The sequence below is a fragment of the Colletotrichum phormii genome (assembly GCF_030913505.1).
Source record: "Colletotrichum phormii strain CBS 102054 chromosome Unknown BDP81scaffold_1, whole genome shotgun sequence".
Lineage (NCBI taxonomy): Eukaryota > Fungi > Ascomycota > Sordariomycetes > Glomerellales > Glomerellaceae > Colletotrichum > Colletotrichum phormii.
In genome coordinates this window covers 1376260-1403284 of record NW_026851443.1, presented here as the reverse complement: position 1 = coordinate 1403284, position 27025 = coordinate 1376260, and the positions used below count along the sequence as shown (strand labels likewise).

Sequence of the window (27025 nt, the reverse complement as noted above, 5' to 3'; positions counted from 1 at the left end):
AAGTTATTGAACAGACTACGGATACAGTACCTTGCCTGTAGAGGGGCCCTCTGCGAACACTGCCACCATCGATCACGACGACGGTCAACCTTGACGGCCTCTGCAGCAGCCTCTGCCTTACTGTTATTGTTTTTCATCAAATTGCCTACCCTTACCATACCACCGTGTACCCGCTCACTAAGGCAATCTGACTTTGGAAATGAATTGCATCGGCCAGTCTCATCTATTCACCCGCCGCCAACTTACTACTGTATCTATGTACTTTGTACGGATCCCTTACCTTCGCATCCGACGAGCGGGAGGCCAAAAGTCCCTGCGCCTGAGCCTTGTGAGACATCGCAACAAGCTTGCTTTACCTCACTGCGCTCCGTGTCACTGAACGTTATTTTGCGAACCGTGGCTCTGGATTCGGTTTGTGGGCGTGGGAACACCTCCTTTGCCTATTCCGAGTTCGCATTCCTCGGTCTCAGCTCTAGTGTAAGCTCTTAGCTCTGAGCTCGCTACATACCAGCCTTGTCGCCAAGCTCCAGGTTCTACCGTTCTGCAACGTAGCTCGGGGTGGCTTTGGAGTCTGGTCCTGACATTGACGGTGAGAGCGACGGCTTCGGAGTGGACGAAGCTCGATAGCTCGACTTTGCGCCCATCTCATTTCGTTTCGTCTCGTACCGTTCCACTCTCCGATATCCCCGTCGGTTGTCCTGATGACTTGTCGTCAAAATCCATATCCGCAGTCTGCAGAGAAGACGGAGTACGGATAGAGTGCCAGCATGAAGAACGACTCACGTCTTGTGTGCGGGCGGCGGAGTGCAAAGGGGGGGGGGATCATCACGAAATGCGACAACGACGAGCGGGAACCCGATGTCTGGGCATTCCAGTAACTCCGGGCTGGACTCGCTCGAGTGCGATGCGGGTCTCGTCAGATGTAGCAACTGTTGCTTGTTGTCTTTGGCCAAACTCCTATCATCGGCTGTGATCATTTACTGATGAGGCATGGTGCTAAACCTTCTTCACGACGATTCTAATGCGCGGCGATTCAGGTGCTGGTCGTCTGACGAGACAAGGCGGAGAAGGCGCGAGCTTGCAACGACCCTTGACAGCGTGGGCAGATGAGCCTCTCTTGCCCTGGGCGACGCCGACACGGACACCAAGGCGGTGGCCCTGGGTGTATGGGTATGGGTTGATGAGAAGTTGAAAATGAAATAGACCTCGCTAGGCTCATCGCGCTCTCCACCATCTTCACTCCACCAAGCAGTGGATATGGGTTTGACTCTTGAGTCGACGTCGACGACGGGAGGTCGCAGCGCGGTGGAGAGAGAGAGAAGCGGCCCCCGTTGTTGTGCGGATGGATGGGTACGGATACTTGCTTGCAGCAACTCACGGACGCGGTGCTAGTGCACGTCGGCCTGGACTGTGACAGTGTCATCAGAGATAGGCGGCATCCGTAATGACTGCAAGAGGATCCCGTTGCTGCGTCCACTGTTCCAGTATCGAGGGTGAGGGCCCTGAAATCTGGATTCCTGTGATTTCCCGCCAGGGTGAGAGAGGGTATCGTGGGTACGATGACGGAAGCCGGACTGTGTTATTTGTAGGGAATATCACATAAGATGCGAGATACATATGTACTGTTCTGTTCGTACGGAGTAGTGACTATGTACTCCGTAGAGATTGAGATGTGGTCTGGACATTTGCTTTCTTTTTGCGGGTACCCATCAGACTCGGGCCCTGGCTAGAGGGTAAGAAGTGCAAAGAAAGGCTTGTCATTGATTGTCATGGCATGGCATGGCATGGCCTAGGCCGCGGCACAAGACTTGAAGCTGCCGGCCGCCGGTATTTGCTCAACTCCACCAGTCGGGGTTTCCACCACTACCGGATCCTTTTTGCTTCCTTTTTTCTTCATCTTCTTTCCTTCTGCCCATTCCCCCGTTTCCCCTTTGTCTTGGCATCCTTCCTCCGCATGGCGTGGCTGCCGTGTATGTGTGTGTGTGTGTGTGACCAGTGACCACTGACGGGTAGCAATTCTACCTGCTGAGTTGAGTTTCCCCTCGATTTTGCTTCTTGGGTTACGGAGCATCGTCTTTTTTTTTGTTTGCCTGTGAGGCGACGCTCCTTGCACTAAGAAAGCGAGATGGATTCCCACCGCCTTCAAACCGCCTCCCACCGTCCACGGTCCCATCCCCACTTTCCCCCATTCTTTTTTCCCCGAAGAAGAACCTAGACGGAGGAGAAGAAACGGCACGAGGAATTAAGAGACGATACTCCGAGAGAGGAGCCTCCGAAATGAGAGTGGGAGAAATTCACAAAGGAAAATAAGAAAAGACATCGACTCCGGGTACAACAACAGAGTCAACAACTCACGAAAAAAAAAAAAAAAAAAAAAAAAAAAAAAAAAGCCCGGCCTTACTCCGCCGAAGCCGCCCATGTCCACTCGATTTTCCACGCCCAATTTTAGTGTCAATCCTGGCATCTCCGCCCCTGCCCTGTCTTTGCCCTGGGTGTGCCGTGTAGCTCTGAGCCTCTCAGGTATTCACCCCCGGGACTGCCGTGCCTTACCCTGGCAGACTACGGTTGCAGTGAAGGCGGCTTTCTCGCTGCAGTGTGGCCCTATGCCTGGTGCCTTGCACGTAACGGGGATCGTTATTGTCACTCGAGTAAGGTAAAGGGTGGGGTGGGGGGGAGAGCGCCTAAGAGGGGAATGGAACCAACCTCAACTCTCCATCAGCCCAGCTTTCGGCAAAGGCGCGTTAGGGTCGGTCTTAGCACATCTTAGAACCCCATTTATGAGTCGCAATCGCCAGGCATTATTATCTGGGCGGGCCAAGGCGAATCATGACATGGGGGAACTAAAGTCGCTTCTGTCCAAGGTAGGCTCTAGAATCGCCTTATTTCAATAACACACGATGCTAAGGTAAGCCGCGGTACCTTGCATGATTACCTCATCGTCCATCTGACTGCACTTGATTTCAATTGGCAGGTATCAATTGACAATTGGTGACTTGGCAGTTGGCGTGTTGGTCCTGGCCTTCCCAACTGGGGGCTGCTAAGGCTGACTTGAGACGACTAACGTCTGAAGACGACTGCCGTGCCTGTTTTACCACACCACACCGATGGCACGACGGCATTCCCGCCCATCCCAAGCCCGTACTCCATTCCAGAGTCCATACCACATCCGTCACTTCAATGCGAACTCTTGCCATCATCAGTCCCATTTCGTGACTTTTCGTCCCATCATCCTGCCACATCCATCACGCACATCTTCCAACTTCAGCCCACCACCTCCATCCTCGTTGCAACCAAACCCCAACTTGATATCCTTTCCCACCCCATGGCCCATGACCCATCTGTTCGAAATAGCATCATCAATGGGCTAATTATACATTCCTTTTTCTTTTGGCCCCATCTCAGCCCAGTGACAGGCCAGTTCAGTTCCAGCTTCCCCTCCCGAACCTCCTCATGCTCATCCCCGCCATGCATGGCATGCTCGGTTCATCCATCGTATCGTGGGACATGGCCTACCGCATGGCATAGCATGGCCTTCATCGAGATGACCACCACCTCCACGTGCCCTTGACTGGCCTCGTTCCGTCGGACCCTGCCCTGTCTTCTTCCCCGTCCCGCCCTCACGGAACCCGCGGCGAAAAGCCATCTACTATAGCTCTCACCATACTCGTCTGGTGTTCCCTCGTCGCAAACCTACGATAGATCTTCTAGAACATGGTCAGCAGGGGCAACCACCGCTCACCTTCTCTATTTACGCTTTTGCAAAGCTGCCAGAGCTTGTTGCATGTGCTGCCTGTGTTAGACAAGATAGCTTGGTGGTAGACAGGGCCTGGTGGGCCTGGGTTTGCGATAGCTCCCATCAGCTTCACCTCCCGATAGGATCAAGGATGCAGTTCGTGTCATGAAAACGACCCTGTCCGTGCCGCGTCAACGACGGCTACCCGCAGACAAAGAATAAAGCAATGTTGGTGGCAGCTTCTCACCAACCGCCTCTTGGCGCGTGATAGCAAACTCCTTGCTGACACCACAACCTAGTCCAGCAGCCAACGACAAATCACAGGTTTCTCCGGGTGAGGGCATGGGAACTTCAAACCTAGAACCCGAAGTATACACTACAGAGAGAGAGTCACCTCGCAACCAACCTCGGGTCTCGATTTCATTGTTCGCAAAGGAAAGAAGAAAAAAAAAAGCTGTGCCGCGTGCGGAGTTCAAAATCATTTACATGCTGCCAAACAGCCTTCGCGTCACACATGGTCCGAATCCCTCCCTACGTAGTATTGTAGACGTTACGCGTCTTCCCGTCCATCTGGAGCAGCCTATTCTTTTGTCCTGCTCCCCCGCACCGCCGTGTTTCATATCATGACCATTACCGAAAAAGGAAGTCTTTCCAAGGTCCAACGAAGGGGGGTCGGCTTGCTGTAGGTATGTGTGTATGTGCATGTTTGCAGAGGCCGCCGCGGGAGACTCGGGGATGGTGACAAACGGCTTGCTCGTCATCGGGAGGAGGCTCGTTCCAGGCAGGGAAGGGGAGGTTAGCGATCGATGGTCGGCCGGTAAATCTCCCTTCAATGATCGTTGAATCTGATAACATGGGCAAGGAGGGGAGGGGACGGAGGATTTTTGATCTCTGCCGTCGGAGACGGTCGGACAGCGCAGGATCCGGTCGGTCATGGTAGGTAACCTAGCTCTAGCTTCTCATCGCCTGATCAGCCGTCGCTTGAGGCTCGAAGACGGCATTATACCAAGAGAAAGGAGGGGGTTGTCAAACTCGTCACCTCTCTTGAAGTTTTGCCGCGGCCCTTCTCTTCATTGGTAGTTTTGTCCTTACCACTCCCGTCGGCATGGCTCCAGGGCTCCCACCCCCAAACGGGGGGAGAATCCCTTCCCGCGCACCGGCGAAGCTGTTCGGTTCGGACTACACATCTCCTCCGGTGGCGGGCGTTGGCCACTACGCGTGTTCGGGATGGGGGCCCAGCCCTCGGAGGAAGCGACCCACGCCGTTTCGCCCTCCCGCAGTCCCGAGTGTCCGATATATTGGTCCCTTCTCGGGAAGCCTTTTCCAAACTGCACTGCCTTCTTCCTCCCGTTCGAAATACGACCCCGCGAGGAGGGCCTTTCTTCTTGGCCTGGGTTCAGGACGGGAGACGGGGGATGGGCGGATAGATGCGAAGGGGGTTACGTGGGCTCGGTCGGAACAGGCACGTTCGGATTTCCACGTTAAACAGGTTCAACCTCGTCATGCGTGGGAACAAATAGGCCCGTTGAAACAGGGCTGGGCTACCTTGTGCTCGGATTTTCCCCCTCTCTTTCACGCCACCATCAGATGTGTAGATATCGGTCTGGTGTCGCCGGAGAAACTAGCATCATGTTTTCCCGTGGAGTTTGTTTACCTCTTACCAAGATTCCTCTCTCTTCGTCAGGCACGCACGGCACGCTGTAGATCATGAAACTCTCAGTCCGACATATATGGGGCCCAAGTGGCGAAGAAACGTTGCGGGCGTCTGTGAGCAGTGAACTGCCGTCCCAAGTTACGTGTAGATCAGTTCTGGACCGAGCTTCGTTCGGATGAAAATTCTTTTTTTTTATTTTATTTTATTTATTTATTTTTATTTTTTTATGTGTTCCTGGGGGAGGGTAGGCATGACGGGACGACATCGTCGTATGTCACTTTACTTCAGAAACTACGACTGTAGAACGGAGGACTTCAAGTTGATAGTTTTGGCCATCTTGGAGAAGCCATGGGGTCCTCATCCGAACTTTGTAAGAGTTTTGCAGGAATGTCGCGCTCTCGGTATTGCTTCATACCCCCCTTTGCATATTTTTGCTCCTGAACCTTGCGTGACTGCCATACAGATGTCATCTAGGTAGCCTTTTTTCCTGAAGCTCGACCGGTGGGAGCATTACTATGCCGAGAGCTATTGTTCTGTGATGAATGATCATGGGTTAGGAATCCTAAGCTGTCTTCTCACCTTGGTCTACTCGGCAAGATGTCGCAAGTTGATAGCTCGGAGCTGGGCATCTAAGCTTCAAGGAAACGCAGTACCTCCAAACATTCGTTAAAGTGTACGTAGATTGTTCGTTCAACACGATTCATGGAGATGTATCTCGTGCGAGAAACTTTCAGGCCCCCGCCTTACCCCTTTTCGAGTGTAAAGGATGGAGGCTGTCAACCCGAGACTTGGTTTCTTTCACATGCCGTAGTTATAGCTAGCTGACCATCGACTCAAAATGTTTCCATGATTTCCACGTGTTTTGTGTGTTTCTAAAACAAACGATGGACGAAACTGGGCTGTAAAGGGGTCCTATGACCTGGCATCCCGTCCCCTCCTGGAGCCCAGCATTGACTACTCTCAGGGTGAGAAGTCGGGGAAGCAGCCGTAGCCCCTATTTTGAATTGTTCCGCACCTGAGACTTTTGCATTTGTTGTTGTAGTTGACGCTTGGCTCCCTATTGAATGAGTTCAGAATGGATTCTATCCGCGCTTGGGAGAGAGCTACATAGAGCGAAGTGGATGCCCAAGGGTGTTCATTCTTTCGGACCATGAAGGTATTTGGAAGTGTTTTGTACGATTCTCCAAAGATACTTGGGTCTTACAACGCCAGTGTCATGTACAACTGAAAGCGCCTTGGGATCATCTGGCGCATACATTTGTTGTTTGCTTTATTCCAAGGTGACCGCAGGTGCTTTCAAAAGCTTGCCCTTTGCAAAAACATCTTTACGGAATCACCTTTTAGCGTACACTAGCACATACGTCTCTGTTGTTCGGTTTATTCTAGGTACATCAGTACTTGGAAAACCCCACCTTTTGCGAATATCTCTATGTAATTGCCCTTTAGTGGTGTATTCTAGCATGGACGTATCTCTGCAAGTTAATCATGTATTGGGATCCTTCATTCGTGCAGAGCGTTTGCTGGAAAAGGCACCCTGTTGGCCCGTTGGGCCGCACCACCAGCCGCATCCTGAAGTCGTCAAACTATATTTGCATATCCCACTTAGGTGCTCGACCATACAGGTATTCTGCCACCTGGGGCTTACATGCCCATTATCTGTATTCCCACATGCATAGCTGTATGAGATAGTGACTTCAAAGAAGTCTACTAAGTCAGAACATGTACTGAACTGCTTCAACATATTCCGTGAATCAACACACGCGAACGTGAATGATATCAACGACTTCATGATGACACAAGTCTTACGCGTTGCGATGTTTCCAATTCTTGAGCTTACTACTAAGAACTATCTGCCACTTTTCATATTAGATGGTCTGACGTATTAGTCCAATTTGCTCATCATCTCCAACATCATATCTCTGCTTTAGTAGTCATAGAATCCCTTTCCGCTCTTCTTCCCCATCCAACCAGCATCGACCATCTTGCGAAGCAACACACTCGGCCGGTACTTTGAGTCACCAGTCTCCTCGTGAAGAACCTTCATGATGGCGAGGCAGGTGTCCAGGCCAATAAAGTCAGCAAGCTGTAGCGGGCCCATGGGGACATTGGTGCCATTCTTCATAATGGCATCGATTGACTCCTTGTCGCCAACGCCGGTCTCCAAGCAGATGACGGCTTCGTTGATGTAGGGCATGAGGATACGGTTCGCGAGGAACCCGGGAGAGTCGGCGGAGACGGAGGTGACTTTGCCCATGGCCTTGCAGAACGCGACGGCCTTGTCCAGCGTCTCCTGGCTGGTCTGCAGACCGCTGATGATTTCGACGCCCTTCTGGATCGGGACGGGGTTCATGAAGTGGGTGGAGACGACGCGGGAGCTCGCGGAGGTGTCTGTCGGGTCCTGTGTGGTGGACGCCGCGATACGGGTGATGGAGATGGATGAAGTGTTTGTGGCCAAGATGGCATGCTTCGGGCAAACCTCAGCCAGCTTGGAAAAGATGTCAAACTTGAGCTTGGGGATTTCAGGAACGGCCTCAATGACAAAGTCCACATCTGACAGCTCGTCAATAGAAGAGGCTGGCGATAGGAGGGACCGGGCCTTGTCGGCCTGCTCCTGTGTGATTCTGGACTTGGAAACGTCCTTTGCGAGAAGCTTTTCTGATGAGTTGTTAGCCCGCCAGCTTCATCAGCAAGAAATTGGTGAATGCTCACCCGCGAATGCAATGCCCTTGTCCAGGGCCGCCTTGTTTGCATCGACAAGCGTTACTGGGACTTGGGCTCTCTGAGCAGCCACAAGGGCGATGCCGAGTCCCTAGAATTGAGCCGGTCAGTTTTTCGATGCCGCATATTCACATGCTAATTCGCGAGCTCACTCACCATCTGTCCAGCACCGATGACACCCAATCGCTTTACTCCTCCCGTTGCAGAAGCAACTCTAGGAGTAGAGCCGAATGTTCGAAGCTGTCCGGGAAGCTTGGCCACCGCCCGTACGCGAGCAATTGAAGTCGCCATAGTTATCGAGGTGAGCGAGACGTCAGTGTGCAGGGGTTACGATCTCCGTGATGTTCGAGTAAGCTCGGCGATGGCCGCGTGGGGGATTGGATGAGAGTTCGCGAGGGACAAGTGAGCGGGTTACAATCAGTGAAGAGGGAAAGGGTAATCCACGAGTCTGCTTTAAGTGCTGTTAAGATTGAAGTACAGAACGGAAGTCCGTGGCCAGATATCGTTTCTTGTCCAAGGCCGTGATGATGTCCATGACCCGAGGTTAACCGCGGCCCCTATCAAGCCCCCAAGGTGGCTTTGGTCCAGAGCTAAGGCAGGTACGGACCGGGCGCCACACTTGGGTCTTATCTAATCTTCTGCTATCGATAAGCTCAAAGGTGGGACCAATTAACTCAACTTTCTGCTAGGACGCGGTGCATCGCGTCAGACGCGTCGCTAGGTGAACCGGGGCAGGCCGGTCCCTCCAAGCCTTTTCAATCATCGTCACTCTTGGTGTGTAGACGGAGACATCTCCAAGACTCAATTGCAATCTGCCACTGTATTGTAACCCGCCGAAACCGACAAGATGGAGTTGCCGGACGGGTCAACGGAAGTTGTCCACCCTGAAGTTCGAGCGCACATCAACAGTCTCGTGTCCGCGGTACGTTTTGGACCAGCCGAGTGATCCTCCCGAAAACCGTTGTTCATTGGATCTAACATGAGTATAGCTCGGCGGCACAAGCGCCGACGACGATGGACGATACAGACTCGGTGACGACGCCGTTTCAGTCCTCCGCGATCTGAAGAAATGGATTCGACACTACGACGAAAAGACGAACCGCATGGATGTCGCCCGCTGCATTGCAGACTCCAACATCGTGGAAGGCGACCTTCTCCAGATCCTCGCGAGCTGGCCCGAGAACGATACCAACAACACATTCAAAGCCCGCATCGCTCTGGCTTGCTTTGAGATTATGGTGCCTCTTACGTGGCCAATGGAAAGAGATGCCGAACGAATGACGGTCAATCACCATCGCCACATGCCTGTTCTCGAGCTGGCGCAAGTGGGATACAAGCGGGCCATCATCAACTTTGACGGTGCCCAGGTCCTCAACACAGCCATCCGAGCAGCTCTGCCATCGATGGCAATTTCCATTGGCGAACGATCAGCCCGCGACCAGGGCATTATCAAGCTCGTTCTTTTCTTCCTCCGCAACGTGGCCATGATTACCCCTCCTGCGGGTGTCCAATATGATGGCGACGAGACACAGATATCCCGCTCCACGACGATAGACGCATTCTCGTTTCAGGACATCTTCGCGGTGTTGCTAATGATTGCTTCGAACATGGGCGAAGACTTCCGTACCGAGGACGTAATTCTCATGGAAGTCATATACCACCTGGTCAAACAGGTCGAGGTCAAGAAGCTATTCATGAACGAACAGCAATTGCACCAGACGAAGGCCCAAGAACTCTCCACAATGATGAAAAAGGAGAGCGCGATGCGCAGTGCATTCAACCGCAAGGCCCCTACCCGTCACAACCGTTTTGGCACCATGGTGTGGATGCAGCGCGAAGATGGCAAAGTATCAACAATCACTGGACAGGATGCGCTCGCAGACAGCGCTACGCGGCAAAAGAAATTGGATGAGTCCAAGACGTTCAAACCTCCACGACGCGCGAAGAAAGAAGAGCTGGAATCCAAGGACCTCGGTGCCCCAGTCAAGCTCAATACAAGGGCTAATGACCAGCTCCGGAGCTTTGTCGAAGACTTCCTCGATGCTGGTTTCAACCCTTTATTCGTGCATGTTCGCAAGTCCTTGGACCGGGAAGCGCCCCATGTTCTGTCTTACCATCGTCGACAGTACATGTACCTTGTCGCCTGGTTTCTGGAGGCGGAGCGAACTCGTAGAAAGTCAAAACGAGACTCGAAGAAACCAGGAGCCCCCGAAGAAGTCGGCAGCTTCAATCTCGTGGCCGGTGTGCTTGACCAGGCGATGTTCATCACTCTCACAAAGACCATGCACGACTCTTGGGACCAGAAGGATTGGCCCACCCTGACGGCTGCGATGCGTTGTTTCACGCAGATTCTACTTACTGTCCAGGAGATGACGGAGTCAGGAAACGAAGATGACGAGGAGATTGCGGAGAACACACTGAGTCGTCTCTTCTACGAAGACTCCACGCATGATTTGATTGCCAATGTCGTCAGACAATACAAGGAGCAAGGCTTCGAGTATCTCGACACCGCCACAGAGCTGGTGCATCACTTCTTGCGAATCTTGGAGGCCTACTCAAAACAAAACGTCGACATGCAAGTTCGGTCTCGTAAACGGACTCGGCGAAAGAAGAAAGCCGAAAAAGAAGCAGGCATCGATACCGTTAACGAGGAGAATGACGAGTCTGCCAACGATGAGGCAAACGCCGAAAAGACGTCCAAAGAACGCAAGTTCGACTTCCATCGGTTCACATCGCGCTTCGCTCCCCAAGGTGTGGTCGATACTTTTGTCGCCTTTACCAAGTTCTACAAGGATCTCGATGACTCTCAGCTGAAGCGTGCTCATCGCTACTTCTACCGCATAGCCTTCAAACAAGAGATGAGCGTGATGCTTTTCCGTGTTGATATTGTGCACCTCTTTTACAATATGATCAAGGGACCGGAACCGCTCGACAAGAACTCCCCCATGTACAGGGAGTGGGAAGAATTGACCAAGCAAATCCTCAGGAAGTGCACGCGCAAGATTGAGCAGCGGCCCGAACTCATAATCGAGATGCTATTCTCCAAAATCAGTGCCACCGCTTTTTACCTGGAATTTGGCTACGAGAAACAAACCGTCTCGACATCGACAGCTCGGCCCGCTGCAGAACTCGAGTTTAGGCATATTATGGATCTCGACCGGCAAATCGCCACTGTTGTTGGCGCTCTGCTTGATAAAAATCAACAAGATCATATCTCGTGGGTCAAGAAAGTTCTTGATACCGCGGAAAAGGAGCGTGCTGCCTGGGAGGCGGCGGATTTCCTCATACCATCGGTCGAGGGCACCGACGAGGACGCACAACCAACCGATAGACACCCCTTCAGTAAGTTCCCCTTAAAGCAATCACACTGATTGATATGTCTAACATGTACCAGCTGTACGGCCGGACAATGATGCCCGCAAGACTGCCATATTCAAGAATTCTCACCTGCGCCTACTCATGAAGCTGGTAGGATTTGAGAGGCTAGCACCGACTATCGAGGAGACGCCCCAGTCCGTATGGATCCTGCCACCATATCTTGATGCAGGTATCCTTCGTACATATGCCAGGCACATCAATGATGCCGAGTTTGACCCGCCCTCCTTTGATGGTGCCAGCGCAGAGGACCAGCTCCGGCGCAAGAAAGTGGTACGAAAGAGAGCCGAGTACGACGATGACGATGATGATATTGACGACGGCTTCCTCTTTGAACCCCTGGGGCCAACCGTCCGGAAAGCCATTGACGGGCCTGCTCCCAAGAAGACGAAGCGGAGGCGGCGCGGAAAGGACAGCGAAGACGAGGAGGCGCCGAACGACTCTGAGTTGGAAGAAAAGGCTCAGAAGCGCAGAGATCGCGAGAGAGAGAAGGCGAGAAAGGTCAAGAGCGAAGCGTACGTCCACGCTAGCGATGACGATACGGACGAGGAATATGACCGCGAGTTCTTCCAACGAGAAGAGGCACAGCGCTTGCGCTTGTCTCGTCTCATAGAGAAGGCTGCGGTATCGGAACCGACCAAGAGACCAGCAGCGGTGCTGCTCGATGATAGCGACGACAATGACGATGATGTACTCGCTGTGACGAAGGGCACCCCGTCTACTCGGCTTAGTGCCGATGTAGATATGGATGCCGCAAGCGATGGCGAGCAGAATGGAGACAAGGCTACGCCATTGAGTTCTAGTCCGTCTTCTTCTCAGGAGAAGGGTTCTAGGAAACGGAGACGCATAACTCCTGAGGCACAAGCTGCTGAAGAAAGGGTGGAGGCTACAGAGAAGGCAGATGCCGATTCTGATGACGAAGATGCGCCGGTGCCTACAGCGCGCTCGCGGCAGCGCACGAGGGGAGGTTTCGTGATGGAGAGTAGTGATGAGGAATAATGAAGACAAGCTCTGGGCGTTTGGGTATATGGGTTTGGGTGGTTCAAGGATGCATAGCGTAGGAAGGTATCTTGGGCGATAATATCAAGTCGTTTCTCGTCTCCACACCGTCTCCGAAGGTGATTCAATTCTCTTGATTCCGCTGTGCCCAAGCACTTTTTTTATGAGTCCATGCAGTTGAGCTGTCTATGGGAACTTGACTTCCTCTTTGGTGGTCAGCTGAATTGAATTCCTCACCTACTACGTACATGCACTCACCAACAAGCAGCGCTCGGCCGAGGACACATGTCTTTGAATCCGCATTTCAGGAAAAGGAGCAGTCTGAGGGACAGTTCCTATTCGTTTGACGGCTAGCCAGTGTCCCGACCGTTGAGCTCAGGTCCATGCTATAAAGCCTCACCCTTGGAGTGAGGCAGGTGAGCTTTGGGCTGGATTCGAGATCTCTCAAAGAGCGGGTATAATTTGACTGTGTAATCGGGCTAAATTGACTGTGTGCCACTGCTAGCCAGGCCTACCACGTCTACCACATCTATGCGCCCCCATTACCACTTAGAAGGATGCTTATATAATTAATGTACGTCGTAATTAATAATTCTAAAGGGCGCTCTAAGTAAATATTCCTATCGATAATTGACTAGACTTTTCTAGCTAGTTTTAGCCTCGATTTCCTCGATCTTCCTTACCGGTAATATTATAAGTAGTATTGTAGTGGTAGTGGAGATAGTGGTGGTAGGCCTGGCTGGCAGTGGCACACAGTCAATTTAGTCGGACTGCACAGTCAAATTATTCTCACTCCTCTCAAATCCCCTCCCCAAGGTCGGTGACGACTTATATGCAAGAAGTAACCCATCGACCAGGGACGCGCCGTACACCCACATGATTTAGTCCATCAAATTTTGATCATCTCTGCCCGGACTATAATCAATACAGCTTGCGGTTTTCACAAACGTACGTTTAAAGCATGTCTGATGTGAGCGAACGTAATTACTAGCTATTTTCTCAAAACATGCCCTGTGTCGTATGCATCGGCATCATGGTATCATCATACAAAGTAAACGTTATACAAAGCAAACATTAAAAACCAATCGCCTACTCTCCTCGAGACTGAACAATGAACACAACTACCGTATGTTCACGGGAGGAGTAACGACAATGGTATCCGGACTCGCCCCGTCAAAATCAGCATCCGGCGGCGAAAGCAGCATCCCCGCATCACCGTCATCCAACTGCAACGACTTCTTGGGCGTCTCAGACGCCTCGCGGATCTGGCTTAGCCACCACTTGGTCGCCTCGACCTGCGGAGTGGAAGGTGGCACCGGGACCGGTGCCATCCCCGCCGCCGTCGCCGCACCCCCTTGTCCCGGACCCGGCGCGGACGTGGACGCGGTCGAGTCGAATTGCACAACGACACCCTGCAGAGGCACCGTTTCCGGTCTCTGCTGTTGAGCGACGATGTCTCGAACCCTAGCGTCGACGGAGAGCAAATTCGCGGCCAGGCCCCTGACGCCGTCGCCGATGAGCTCGGGGTAGTCCCAGGCTACGAGGCCCGGACGTCCCGGTACGCGGCGCACGTGGACGGCGTTGTAGGAGACGTTGGCCCAGGCGGGGCAGACGTAGGGGCTTGAGGCTGGCTGGGGCGAGACGACATCCGGGGCTTGTGTCTGAGACTCTAGGTCGTTCGCTACTCGCCCTCCGGATACTTCCCCTGGCTCTCCGGTTCCTGAAAAGACTGTGATTGCCACGTTGGGTTTCTTAGACGGCTTTGAAACCGGGGGAGTCTCTTGGTGCGTCAAACAGCGTGCCCAGAGACGCATCGCCGCCTCTGGACCGGGAAGCCAGGCTGTCTGGGTGAAGGTGATAATCTCAGCAGCCGAGAACTCCTTCTTGGCCCCGAGAACGCGGATGACTTTGAGAACGAGGGCGAGGAGGCCCACGGGGGAGTCGCATAGCGCAAAGGACGTCGTGTTTGGTTCCAAGAGGGTGCTGCCCGCGCCGACTTGGAGTGAAGTAGGAAGCGGGCTCCTCCCGGCTGACGTTTTGCTCGCTTGCGTTTCTTCTTCGTCGAGGGAACGGAGGTCTTCGCTTTGGTAGCCCAGGATGGGCGCGTGGAAGAACTTGGCGAGGGTCCATTTTAACCACTCGAGGGGTGCCTCCTTGAGCTTCGGCGCTGCGAGGGAGGGGTTGATGAAGTGCGCGCCGAGGCAGTTGTTGGAGTAGTGGGTAGCGAGATGGTCTGCGAGCTTCCAGTCGATCTGTGCTGGGCTAGAGGCGGCGGAGGCGGTGTTGGAGACGAAATAGTGCGTGTACGAGAGACGTGCCATGAGCGTGTTGAGGAGGTCTGTCGTTGTTGGGATGACGGAGGCGTCGTCGGAGGGGAGGGCATCGCTGAAGCCGAGACCGGGGAGGGAGGGGATGACGACGTGAAAGGGCTGTTTCTGTTCCTGGTGCTGCTGCTCGCCGTCTGGAGATGATGGTGAGGGTTCGGTGAGGGGATGGATGAGGTGGCCTAGGGAGAGGTTCGTGAAGGGGAATGGGGGTATCAAGAGGAGAGGGGTGGCGTTGCTGTGAGAGGATCTGACGTGGATAAAGTGAAGGCGGATGGGCGATGATGAGCCTGGCGGGGTGATGGCTGTGCGGAACTGGGGTAGTTGGTTGTTGAAGGCCGTTTCTTGTTCTCGCCAGTCGTACTTTTCAAGCCTACGATGAATTAGAGTCCGTTTCAATAGAGCTGACCCTCTTCCTTTATGAAGTCATTTCCATAGAGTCATTTCCTGAACGGGATCGAGTTAGAGTTGGACTCACCAAAAGTCAACGAGCGGTTCGATTCGAGACTTTGGCTCCCACCAGTCCCGAGACTTGTTGGGTTCCGAAGGCTCATGAGGAAGTCTCGTGAGCTCCAGTTTTTGTTTCGTGAGATCGAGATACCTGCTAGACACCTTTCATTCAAACAAAACTCCATGTTAGCCGTCAAAGCTCGACTCTTCTCACACTCACACCCACCAACCAGCTCTTCTCTCACTTCAGCCTCCGGGAGCCCTCACATGTATACGGTAAGGACTGATCTCATCTCCGGCCAGGCCAGCAGCGCCCGAGTCGTGAGTGTTGGCCATGGTAAGAGTCAATTGGCATGATCCGTGTTGTGAGCGTACCGGCGGGACTCGAGTAAAGGTATCAAAACCGCCTTCACCCAGCGCTGAGCGGAAACACCGGAAAGTAAACAAGTCGCAACAGAACACGGGAAAGGTCTTATTGAGATAAATACCCATCCGTCGCAAAACCAGAAATAGCGGGTGCTATAAGGCTTGACGGGGGAAAATAATCAACAAGGTTAAGCGAGCCGAAACTATTTAATACAACCCTTCTCTTAAGCCTGGAGACAGAATCCTATCCTGCATCGTCTCATTGCTACTAATGGTCCGGGACTTTGATAAGTGCCATGTCCACCGTCTTTGCATCCGAAAGATTAAGAGAGCACTTCCATGTCGTTCCCCTTCGAGGTGTGGCGCTGTGGCTTAAACTTGAACCCCTTGCTTGCCAGGCGGCCTCTGAATGGGCGATCTGGAGAGGGGGGAGGGTCTAGAAACGTAGAACAGGTACGCGCCGGGCAAGCTTGTGGCGGTGCGTACGAATCCCTGGACAAGCTCGGAAATGATCACCGCTTTTTGCTAGATTGTGCCAGGTACAGAGTTGCATCAGTTGCCAGGTTTGGGGCCGTCTGCCAACACACTCATGGACGAAGGGCCCGTTATAACGGCCTCATTGGTTATGCTAAATTCCTCATTCCCTGCACGTTGGAATGGCGCTCTCGCCACGTCAAGCCACATCTTTCAAGATGACAGCCGCCGTGCCGCTCTGATGTTCTCCAGAATATCTGGTAAGTTAAGCTGAGGGACGGATACTTCGGTTCCTGCCGGTCTTGTTGGCATTTCAAAAGTCACACACCGAGTGAAAGATTGTTGGATAGATTGTAACTCCTACCGCCTACCAGTGTCTGTTCAATCCCGCTACCCCTACATACGCGTCGTTTGCCACAGCTCACCACCTTGACGCGATCTCGGTATCTGATTCCTGTCCTAACGCCGCCCTCTTGGTCCACGGCGCAAGTAGCACCTTCCTAAGTTCTCGGTCCCATCTTCCACCGATCTGTTCCTCCTCCACCAACCCTTTGCTATGCAAGGATCGTCATTCGGTATTGGGTATTGTGATATGGCTGCTTCTGTAACGGCCGTTCAGCCTACAGCAGTGTTGTTATCGTGCCTTGTCATCTTCTCCTGGGCATCGTCTATAGGTGTCGAGTGATCTAGATCTACCTCCGCCCAGGGGTCACCGCGGCCCCCCCATCCGAAGATCAGACAAAGATGTTGAGAAACCTCCTATCTGTAAGAGAGATCGCTTTATCATCCCGGGCGCTGACTGGCTGCTGGTGGTGTACCTCCGGGGCCTCGCAGGTTCATAGCACCGATCCGGGACACGATATTGCTCCCAACAGCATCAACGGCTCCCCTCGGTGATGCCAGACTTGGCCCTTGAGGTGCAGTCTCTTGGACCCTAAATAGCTTGATTGCCGTACCGTTCCAGATTCCAACTGTGCCCTTTGAGACCTGGATCTCGCTGCTGAAAACAAAGCCCCACAACAAGGACTCGTACCATCCTAATGAGAGCTGCGACCACTCGAAGGAGTGCACTCGTGGTGGTGTTGGGTCGACTCCCACCAGCCTGATTTCTTGGATCTTCAAAAGTGTCTCTCTGGTTGCAGACTCTCCCGCAAGAGCTTGCCTGGGCAACAGAGCCGTCACTTGTTGGATCACGGTAAGGATGGTGTGAAGAGGCAGCTCTGGCAGCCAACTTTCAATCCAGTTGGCTGTAGGCTCAAAGCCACCGGATTGAGACTGTCCACTTGCAGAGTATCCGCCCAGACTTGTGGTGCTGTTCTGCCTGGAGAAGTTGCTCATGCCGGCAGGCATTTTACCTCTGGCCTTTTCTGACATACCCCGAAGTTGTGTCGGAACCGCGTCTTCCACCACTGATGCTTGTGACGATGTCACAGATGGATTTTCGCTCGTGGTTGACTGGGCTGGCGTTGGGCGGTGGTCCTCGTCCTCGCTATCGTCCTCGTCATCACCAATCGCAAAGGTACCGTCCTCTTCCGGAACATCGCTTAACGTCGGGGGTCGAGGATGAGATGCGGTTGGACTTCGCATACTTTCGGCCGAGCTCCTCACAGAACTTGGCTCGAGCCCGTCACCGTTGGCTGCTGATTCTTTGCGGCGACGGTTTCGTCTCTCGATCTCCTCCTGACCGCTTTCCAGGGTGAAAGTTCGTAATGCTTCTATCCGCTTCTTGTTGCGCAGAATTGCGAAGATGAGCTCGGGGTTCTCTATCAAGACGTCAGCATGATATTTTTTGACAGACCCGAATAGTCATGAGATTGCCAGCATTGGATTCTCCAACGAATATGGAGGCTTACTTTGGTAGTTATGTTCGACAATGGAGTTGATCGATTCCAATAGTGACCTCAGCAAATCATGATTGCTGTCGTTCGCGAGCAGGAACGAAGGTGAAGACATTGACGAAAACAGTTGCAGGAGCTTTGAGGCAGATGCAGAGCTGAGACCCTCTAAATAGGGGGCAATGTTGTTGATGACAGCCATGAGAGCCGGATATATAGCTGTCAGTCTGCCTTGGCTCGTGGTAATAAGATTGTAGATGCTCTGATCTTTGTTAGCTGAGATCAACACAAATGCAGTGGCATCTCTCTTACGTGTATCAGGAAGTCCGCATGAGTACCGCTGAAGCCAGGTATCCTGATTATCAAAGGCAGGCTGTCCTGACCTTCGAATCTTCTGTTGAGATTGGCGCCAAAGTTCTTCTCGACACTCAGCGTCTGCAGCAGAAAAGCACACATTCTCACAACGCCTTGCTTGGACGCGTCATTCTTGTACTCTAGAGCGTAGAAAAGAGTGAGCACGACAAAGTCATGGACCCGCTCAGTATCGATGATGAACGACCTGAATCTCTTGTTGCACTGAGTAATTTCCCAGAAGAGCATGATTACCTCTGGCGCAAATCTGGCATTGCTTTGCCCACTGGGAAGATACGAGCTCTTTTCATGTAGCGGCTGGTTGAGAATCCGTGTCATGCCATCGACGATGAACTGAAAGTCTTGTGGCCGATGAAGCCTCCCAAGGAAGTGGCGGTAGTAATTCTTGGGGGTCGTGCCGTTTTGCTCGGGAATTGGGTACAGCAGGAACACTAGCAAAAGCTGGAGTGTGTATGTCACCAGTATCTGCTTCTCGTCCTTGAAGACCAGAGTATTGTATGGTACACGCCAGGTGGCTGGGTTGTACTTGAGGGTCTGCGTCTGTCAGTACACAGCCAGGCAAAAGAAAACAAGCTGCTTCACATACAGTATTGAGCAACGAGCATAAGACTGATAGCACGACCTGCTTATCGGGGCAAGTGCAGATATGTGTCAGGGCTCGGATTCCCTGCCGTGGAAGCATGTTTGACGACATGTACATGCTCTGGCTAGTCATAGTAAGCAGCAAGCGGAGTATCTCGCTACGATTGCTCTCGAATTCTTTGGTAGTCGCCACTGATGTGTTGCAGCCTACACCACTCTGCCAGATGGCGTATGACACTTTCGGCCGCCCACTAGGCTGCGTAGGCAAAGTGAGGTCGGAGAAGAATAGTAAGTCGACCAAGGTGTCGATGAGCTCTTCGGCGAGGGCTTTGGCATCTTCGAAGTCTTCATTTTCGTTCTTGGGTGGTCTCTGGCCTTCCTGGGCCCCGTCAAAGAGCACCTCGGCGGCAATCGCAGATTGCCTCGTTCTCTTCCTCCGCGCACCCCAGAAGAACCGCTCCTCCCATGATTGAAGATTATCTGCCTCGTAGATGAAGGGAAGGATGCGCGTCAGGACGCGGACACAATTGAGAGCATCGCGTTCGGGAGCGATTTCGGGATCGGGAAACGAAGGGTGGTGGCGCAGGATGAACAAGCGTGATGTTAATGCCAGTATCAGAGTTTCTAAATTCTCCAAGGCCTTGTCTCGAGTGCGTCGAATGTCGGCGGGGGCGAAGAGGCTGAAAATATCCTCTGAGGATTCAGGAAGCTCCCAAAACTACACGGGCGGGCTGGGTCAGTATCACAGGCAAAGAGGACACTTCACGAGCTGACATACAGAAGTCCAATAGGGATCATCGGCGGGAATGTGTCGCTCTTCAGAAAGCCTGAAGATGCCTTTCTTGAAGACAAGCTTCGAATCGCTGGCGCCCATATTGTCACAGAGGGGGCATACTATCCGTCGAATGTTTCTGACGGGAAGAGGAAGCTTGGGAGGTCGACGGTGCAATGTTCCAGACCAGACTCCCAGAGGCGCACTGAGTGCTACGTAATAGCGGAAGAGCGGATCGCGGGTTGATGTTTGGCCAATGAAAGGAGAAGAGCGGGGTGGGAGTTCGCCGTATCTTGAAAGTCCACGTCCCCGTCCCGTTTCCCATTCTCCGTGCCAGACCTCCATGCCGAGGTACGTACCTATCGGGACTAAAATTAAGGTACCTCTTCGAACAGCTTGAAGCTTGTTAGCATAAGGTAAGGTACTTCGCCGAAACAACCAAACCGCAGACTGCCATTGTCGAGTTACCACTAAGCTAGACTTGAGCTGCTGTTTCCCAACTCCTGCGCATTTATCCGTACTATGCTTACAACATTGACTGGTGGCTCGCTACTCGTTCACTGGCTGTCCTGGAGCTTGGCATGTGAACAGACTGGAGCTACTGCACCTGAGTAGGTACGCAATGACACACGTCTTTCCTTCCAGATTGAGACAGGACCCTTGAATTTCAGTCCCTCGATTGATTTATATGTTCCACGCCAACATTTATGTACAGTCTGGGGTTTCTTTGACTTTATTGTAAGGCATCTAGTCATCCTTTGTCTCCACCCCATGAGAAACATAACACCCAAACGCCTTTCGCCAGGTATCCATCCCACTGGCCGCAGTCATCCATCTCCCAAATTCCCTTCGGACCTTGAAGGCATTGTGCGCAGTCATCGCCTAATGCATCCAGTTACCACCCGAAGATCTCCTCCCTCTCTCGTAAAGCCACTTATTATTCAGTCCTACGCTGGTCCGCTTTCCGGTAGAGGGGCTCGGCGTTCCCGGATCAGGGAAGAGGGAAGATGCAGTGCTCGCTCCCAGGTTCGTGGAGGAGCCGAAGGACGATCTCCTGTTGCTGTTCAGACTGGCCGAGAACTTGGAAGGGCTGTTGTGAAGGGGCGAAGGAGAGTAAGACTGTCCATTTCCGTTGAAAGAGCCGTTTCCATTGAAAGAGCTCCCGAGAGCTGGGCTGCCTCTGCCGGAAAGGGGGGAGCCAGAGAAACTCCGGTTGCTCGCAGGCGAACCTGCCAGAGAAGGCGTCCGCGAGTAACGCGGCGGGGTGCTGTAAACAGCATCAGGTGTGGCTGCCGCAGAACTGGGCGGCAGTCCGAGAAGTTGGCGCTGAGCAGGCGTCAGGGGGATGTCGGATAGATCATCGGCGGATCGGAGCAGAGGCAGCATAGCCATGCCAATGTTGACCAGCGGAATGAGCTGGACCAGGTAGTACGCCCAACCCAGATATGACCGCAGGGAGCTACTAAACCTGCTTGATTAGTTAGCGGTGTTCGCACTCGTGAGTTCAATGGACGGCGTACCATTGTGCAGGAATGTATGAACGTGACAGGATCTGGGACAGCCAGAGACTGAGAAGAAAGCCAACGTTCAGAGCTATTCTTTTGACGTTCTTTTCGGAAAAGGTCGTTGCGTTCCGCCGTCTTGTGATTTCGTTCAGACGTGGATGTCTCCATGTGCCAGGACTGTCGACGATGGGGGTGGACTTTTGCGGCGTCGATCTGACGGGAGTGCTGACAGCAGCTCGGCTTGCTGAGGAAGACATCGCTGCACCAGAGACTGGCAAGGCTGAGGAGGTGAGGTCGAGGAGTAGAGGTCGTTGTGCGGTGACCGCAGTCAGGGTCAAGGCCTGTTGCGCAAGAGTTAGTTCCAGTCATCTGCAGGTCTACACATCCGTCCGTTATGGGCAATGCGACTGACTTACTCTTCCCAATGATTTCGCAAACCTATTTTTTGTTAGTAAAGTGTCTCTTAGACGCTGCGCTATCGCTGAGCGCTCGCGTGCTTCAATGCGCCGCTTCAAGTCGGGTTGTCGATGGTGATGGATGCGGCAGGAAACAATGGCTGGCAAAGGCAGTGGCAGAAAAACAACACTCCAGCCACACGGGCCACAGCAACCGGCAGGGAGCGGTCTGTTGCGAGGTGGATACCTTGTGCTCCTGCCTGGTGGGGGATGTGGCTTGCTCTTGCCGTTTCTTAGGACAAGGTACGTAACGCCTACAGCTCGGGCAGGGTGCATTACCTACGCGGGAGGGTCGCGAGGTACCCTAAGTATCTCGAAGTACCTCGTCCAAGTGTTACAGATGCCGGCCGGAACACTCGAGTCCTCACGAGATGGCGCCTGAGCAAGAATACCTGACGATACCCAGAAGCGCCGCCTGGACTTCGGAAACACTGGATTAAACTTTCCGCAGCTTGGGAACTCCCGTGCTGACTACGCAGAGAGGCAGGCCGGCCGGAGACACGCAGTGTGCTAGCTGTCCGGCTGTTGGAGAGTCCTAGACGCGGTACGAGTAAGGTACCTCATATGCTTGTCCAGCTCGCTTTCGAGAGGCAGTCGCAACAGCGGAAGCCGGGGGGGACGTCAGAATCCCCGCCGTCGACTGCCAGCACAACCCACCTCAAGGCTCAGCACCAAGAAACCTCCGAGCTCGAGCTCCGCGGCACTGCCTCACCTCATGATTTTCCCTTTCGTTAAACCCTCCGAGCTTTCCATGCGGGCCACGTAAAGCCTTTTGTTGTTTTGCTTCCACTAGCACCCATACTCCTCAACCGACGACGAACACCGGAGCTCGACCCGTCTAGCATTACTCCGAAGATCGCGCCGCCCAAGATGGGCTTCTTTGACAACATCATGCACCAGATGGACGAGGGTGTCTCGGGCTTCTTCGGACAATGGAACGCTTACACCACTGCCCTCGTCACTTTTCTCGTCGCCATCGTTACCTACCGAATCGTCTCTAGCCAGGACCCCGATACCCATCCCATGCTGCTTGCCCGTCAAGCCCAAGGCTCTCCCGTTCGCCAACCAGGAGAATCCCCCATCTACCGATCCCACTCTGCCCCTCATGGCATGCCCCTGAACAGCGGACTCAACGTCAAGGACCCCGGTGCTTCGAAGTGGGCGAGAGGACGTGATGGAGATCTTCGGGATATCTGGAGAAGAGCGGCGACTGGCGCCGCTGAAGAAGGCAAGCCTGTTGTAGGCAAGGGCCGTTTGTTGACGGTGCTGGGCTCTGAGAACGTTATCGAGCACCAACTTGGCGAGTACACTTTCTATTGCACCGGGATCAACTCCTCTAATGCCGCGCAGATGATATTACTCGTCAAATCAACCTCATCGGACAACACATTCACGAGCAGGGCGGCATCCGCGTCGCCGTCTATCTGCCAAACTCTATTGAGCTATTGGTGACGTTGTTCGCCTGTAGTTTCTACCCGAACCTTACAGCTATCCTGATCCCATTTGATGTGTCAGACGAGGAACTCGTAATGATGCTCCGCCGCTCCGCCGCCGATACCGTTATAACAGCCCCTGGCGCGTTCCCCTTCGACTCGGTTGTCAAGGCGTACCCCGCACTCCGCCAACTCATCTGGGTTGTAGATGAGGGAAGTTCCCACATGGACTGGAATGAAGTTCCCGAAGGCATGGGCGGCAGTGTCAACGTTGCGACATGGCAAGAAATCCTTCGAGATGCACCAGTCGATGCCGCACGAGAGGTGCCCCCTGTCGACAAGGAAATTGAACCCAAGGATGTGGTAACTTTCTGGCAGTCTAAGCCTGGAACTATGGAAGAGATGGTCCGCTTCACTCAGTCCAACTTGGTTGCCGGAGTTGCCGCCCAGCTTGCGGCGATCCCGACTACCCAGCGCCTCAGCCCCTCTGATCTGTTCCTGCCAGCCGACTCTCTCACAAACATCCATACTTTGATCCTCACATTGGCAGCTCTGTACTCCAACTCATCTGTTGCCTTCAACTCTGTGGCTGGAAAAGTCACCGATCTGGCTCTGGCTACTCAAGGAGTTGCTCCCACAGTATTGGTGTCTACTCCCGAGACTTTGTTGAAGACCCACCAGGAGGCTACTAACCGCCTGACCTCTGCTTTGGCCAAGGTTGCTCACTGGGCTCAGTCTCGAAGCCTCACGGAGAGTGGTGTCATGCCCGTGGCATCTGCCGCGGCACGTTTCAACAGCGCATCTCGACCAGCTATCGGCAAGACCCCTGGAAAACTGCGTCTTCTTTACGTTGCAGACAGAGTCGAGTCCGGCTCACCGCCTTTGTCGTCACGAGAACTTTCTGATCTTCGCATCTTCACAGGCGCCAGGGTCATCTACGCTTTGACTGCACCCAAGGTCGCCGGAGCTGTCGCTCAGACTGGTTACTACGATTATAGAGTTCACGATGATAAGCAGTCGCACTTCGGTCCTCCCCTGACGAGTACAGAGATCCTGTTGAGAGATACGGACCAGTACCAGAATGCCGATCAGGACTATAAAGGAGAGGTGAGTTTAATGGCCTTTCAAATACTGGTTACACATCTAACGCTGAAAAACAGATCATTGTTCGAGGTCCCTGTGTTGCAGGCAACGAGGCCACCATCAAGGCTACGGGCAAGATTCGGGGTGACAACACGTTGGCATACGTATAGAACTTTTGTATACAAGACCTCTTTGATACGTAGCTAAGCCCATGGATGTGGGGCAGGCACAATCTTATTCATATTTCCACATTTCATCCTTTGCCAAGGGGTGGTTTCTCACATCTTCGACCTGAACCGTTGATTGTGTGCGTGTTTGGTTCTGACATGGATTCACCTATTGCCAGTGAATTATTTTGTCCTACCACCGGTGTCGCCAAATCGTTCAATGTCATCATATTTGGCTGACGTGACTCGAGGCGTATCGCTATGCCCACTCCTAGTCTACTTGAGCTCTAGTCTTAATGCTTGACCCCGGGCATTAGTCTACAAGTTTGACTAGAGCAGCGGTAGCAACATACTAGCTTACTCACTACGATGGCGATTTTGCCATCCTCTGCAAGGATTCAACTTTGATGCTCATCTTTACCGTACGTAGTACAACAAGCTACCACCACATCTCGGATGTAAAAAGACGTGAGAACCCACACACATACATACATCATGCTTACCTGGATGCTGCTCCTGCTCGACCACCCTAGCAAACAAAAATAATAGAAGAAGAACCAGAAGAAACTGCAAAAGCTCGGCCCCTCTCTCTGAGTAACCCTTTGAGAGAGGGACCTACGAAAATTCCTTGGAGGCTCCAAGAAATTTTACTAGGCACACGGGGCTCGAACCCGGGACCCATGGGTGCGGGGCAATTCATACGATGACATTCCCCGCTACGCCATAGGCCTTGGTGATAGTAACAAGCAAATTTATTTACTATAGAGGGTATCGAGGCGGCGGGCACTGTGCGAGTGAGTGAGTGAACCTGAGGCTATTGCTCACAGAGGTCACGCGACTGCCTCATCTCATTTCATCTCATCTTCTTTCCAAGGTCGAGTGGAGAACATGCTGCCTCATCAGGGAGATGAATACGAGGGCGAGGATGGACAGTCCGAGCATTGTGTACCAGACGCTGCCAAAGGCTTCCCGGAAGGAGTCAATCACGCCCGGTTTCCATCCGGGCGGGAGGTTCTTGAGCTCGTCGAGGTCGTCTCTGATGCGGCCGATGATCTCGGCGGCGTTGGGATAGTCGCCGAAGCGTTCCCAGAGTTTGACTCTCAGCACGTTCTGGTACACGGCGGAACCGATGGTGATGCCAATGGTGCCACCGAGACTGCGGGCCAGGTCTATAAATCTCGTTAGTCTCTGCAAGAGGGGGTTTCAAGTCACCCATAAAGATTGACTTACACGTCGCTGATGTGATGACTGCTTGCTGCGAATGGTCGACGGCAGCAATGCAGCCGAGCAGCGTAATGGTCAACATGGCCCCGTAGCCTCCGCCTACCAGGAAGAAGACGACGTAGTTGACCCACGCGGGCGTGTTTTCATTGAACTGCGTGAGGATAATGATGCCGGTGTTGAAGAGAACCAGGGCGGTGATTCCCGGGATCACGTATTTCCCGGTCGTCTTCATGATATAGCCGGCGCCGACGGACATGATGGAGACGCCGAGAGGGGACGTCAAGATCCGGAGACCGGCTTGCGTGGCCGTGAGCCCGTTGACCTGGAGGTATAGAGGCACGTAGAAGATGGCCATCATCATGACCATGGTGCATAGCAGGTTGGTCAGGCAGGCGGCGAGGATAGTCCGGTTCGCGAGCAGGCGGACGGGGATGATGGGCTGCTTGACCCTGCTCTCCCAGACGATGAAGCCGATAAAGGCCGCAACGGATAAGGGGATCGTGGTGAGCGGGAGAGGGTGGACCCAGGGGACTAGGTTGCCGCCCGCATTAAGGCCAAGGAGGAGGAGGACGAGGAAGGAGATGGTCAGGAAGACGCCAAAGAAGTCGATGCGCGCCAGGTAGGACTTGTCCGAAGCCTTGGGCGGCACCTTGACGAGGACGGCGACGAGGACGGCGGAGACGAGGACGGGCGGCACCTGGACGAGGAAGGCGAGGCGCCAGCCCATTGCCGTGTGGTCGTTGATGAGGCCGCCGAAGACGCCGCCGAGCATGGCGCCGGAGCCGTAAGCGATGTTGCCGATGCCTTGGTAGACGCCCCTCTGCCTCAGGGGGATGAGGTCGGAGCCGAGAAAGGTGGAGATGGACATGAGCCCTCCGCCGCCGACGCCGGCTACGACGCGGCCGAAGATCATGGCGGATTCGGTACGGGCGAGGCCGCAGATGAGGTTGCCCGCCGCGAAGAAGAGGTTGCTGAAGACGAGACCGGGACCGCGGCCAAATATGTCGGTCAGCCTGCCTGATATGGGCTGGCAGGCGGCATTGGAGATGAGGTAGGCCGTGGCGAGCCAGCTCATGAGACTCAGGGATTTGAACTCGCTCGAGATGGGGCCGGAGAGGGTGGCGATGATTGTGCTGTCGATGGCGCCGAGGAAGACGCCAAAGTAGGAGGTGCCCAGGATGAGGGCCAGGCGGGTGCCCGAGACAGTGTCGGCGACGACGGTGGTCTCGTCGTCGTTGGCAGCGGCTGCGGTGCCATTGCTGGTGGTGTTGGTGGTGCCGTTGAGCAGGGGCGTCGTTTCCGAGCTCTGCTCGGCGGCTGCCGGACGGCGCGTTTGTTCTTCGTCTGCCGTCATGTTTGATAGTGATGTGCTCTATCCTCTGCTTCGTCGTCCAGCCTGATTTCCCTTCACTGCCTTGACCGGTGCGGAGTTGAGCCCTCGAGAGTCATTCGTCAACGCCCCGTGGTCGTCGCGATAGGTGTAAATGACGTTCGTCTTATTGGG

At 53.6% G+C, this 27025-nt stretch overlaps 7 protein-coding genes across 7 annotated transcripts; 2 read left to right on the top strand and 5 right to left on the bottom strand.

The window, feature by feature from the left end:
* Positions 1 to 7311: 7311 nt before the first annotated feature.
* Positions 7312 to 8396, bottom strand: BDP81DRAFT_388482 (3-hydroxyacyl-CoA dehydrogenase; the record flags this gene model as incomplete). The annotated part of the gene is made up of 3 exons (XM_060587132.1): positions 7312 to 8042; positions 8097 to 8196; positions 8262 to 8396. 3 exons carry the CDS (start codon positions 8394 to 8396, stop codon positions 7312 to 7314), a joined length of 966 nt encoding a protein of 321 aa, XP_060451603.1.
* A 556-nt stretch (positions 8397 to 8952) lies between these two features.
* Positions 8953 to 12479, top strand: BDP81DRAFT_456510 (timeless protein; the record flags this gene model as incomplete). The annotated part of the gene is made up of 3 exons (XM_060593180.1): positions 8953 to 9027; positions 9095 to 11447; positions 11500 to 12479. 3 exons carry the CDS (start codon positions 8953 to 8955, stop codon positions 12477 to 12479), a joined length of 3408 nt encoding a protein of 1135 aa, XP_060451602.1.
* An 870-nt stretch (positions 12480 to 13349) lies between these two features.
* Positions 13350 to 15589, bottom strand: BDP81DRAFT_401618 (Alpha/Beta hydrolase protein; the record flags this gene model as incomplete). Its single annotated transcript, XM_060588813.1, has 3 exons — positions 13350 to 15176; positions 15282 to 15415; positions 15521 to 15589. The coding sequence occupies 3 exons, from the start codon at positions 15587 to 15589 to the stop codon at positions 13601 to 13603; spliced, it is 1779 nt and encodes a 592-aa protein (XP_060451601.1). The 3' UTR covers positions 13350 to 13600.
* A 1074-nt stretch (positions 15590 to 16663) lies between these two features.
* Positions 16664 to 19799, bottom strand: BDP81DRAFT_6030 (high-temperature-induced dauer-formation protein). The gene is made up of 5 exons (XM_060596040.1): positions 19661 to 19799; positions 18887 to 19600; positions 18241 to 18834; positions 17947 to 18190; positions 16664 to 17856 (listed from the first exon to the last, which is right to left on the bottom strand). The coding sequence occupies exons 1-5, from the start codon at positions 19754 to 19756 to the stop codon at positions 16877 to 16879; spliced, it is 2628 nt and encodes an 875-aa protein (XP_060451600.1). The 5' UTR covers positions 19757 to 19799; the 3' UTR covers positions 16664 to 16876.
* A 589-nt stretch (positions 19800 to 20388) lies between these two features.
* Positions 20389 to 21673, bottom strand: BDP81DRAFT_6012 (nuclear pore complex component). Its single transcript, XM_060596037.1, has 3 exons — positions 21572 to 21673; positions 21175 to 21500; positions 20389 to 21122 (listed from the first exon to the last, which is right to left on the bottom strand). Exons 2-3 carry the CDS (start codon positions 21414 to 21416, stop codon positions 20537 to 20539), a joined length of 828 nt encoding a protein of 275 aa, XP_060451599.1. The 5' UTR covers positions 21417 to 21500; positions 21572 to 21673; the 3' UTR covers positions 20389 to 20536.
* An 811-nt stretch (positions 21674 to 22484) lies between these two features.
* Positions 22485 to 24300, top strand: BDP81DRAFT_456508 (uncharacterized protein; the record flags this gene model as incomplete). The annotated part of the gene is made up of 3 exons (XM_060593179.1): positions 22485 to 22914; positions 22965 to 24154; positions 24208 to 24300. 3 exons carry the CDS (start codon positions 22485 to 22487, stop codon positions 24298 to 24300), a joined length of 1713 nt encoding a protein of 570 aa, XP_060451598.1.
* An 855-nt stretch (positions 24301 to 25155) lies between these two features.
* On the bottom strand, positions 25156 to 26875 carry BDP81DRAFT_305768 (major facilitator superfamily transporter; the record flags this gene model as incomplete). Its single annotated transcript, XM_060583203.1, has 2 exons — positions 25156 to 25466; positions 25528 to 26875. The coding sequence occupies 2 exons, from the start codon at positions 26873 to 26875 to the stop codon at positions 25156 to 25158; spliced, it is 1659 nt and encodes a 552-aa protein (XP_060451597.1).
* Positions 26876 to 27025: the final 150 nt, after the last annotated feature.

Coding starts and splice junctions, on each gene's coding strand:
- BDP81DRAFT_6012 (XM_060596037.1), bottom strand. CDS start 21,416: ATGTCTTCCTCAGCAAGCCGAGCTGCTGTCAGCACTCCCGTCAGATCG. Junction 21,123..21,174: donor TCATACATTCCTGCACAATG/GTACGCCGTCCA, acceptor CTAATCAAGCAG/GTTTAGTAGCTCCCTGCGGT.
- BDP81DRAFT_6030 (XM_060596040.1), bottom strand. CDS start 19,756: ATGGGCGCCAGCGATTCGAAGCTTGTCTTCAAGAAAGGCATCTTCAGG. Junction 18,835..18,886: donor TATGCTCGTTGCTCAATACT/GTATGTGAAGCA, acceptor TGACAGACGCAG/ACCCTCAAGTACAACCCAGC. Junction 18,191..18,240: donor ATGCGGACTTCCTGATACAC/GTAAGAGAGATG, acceptor AACAAAGATCAG/AGCATCTACAATCTTATTAC.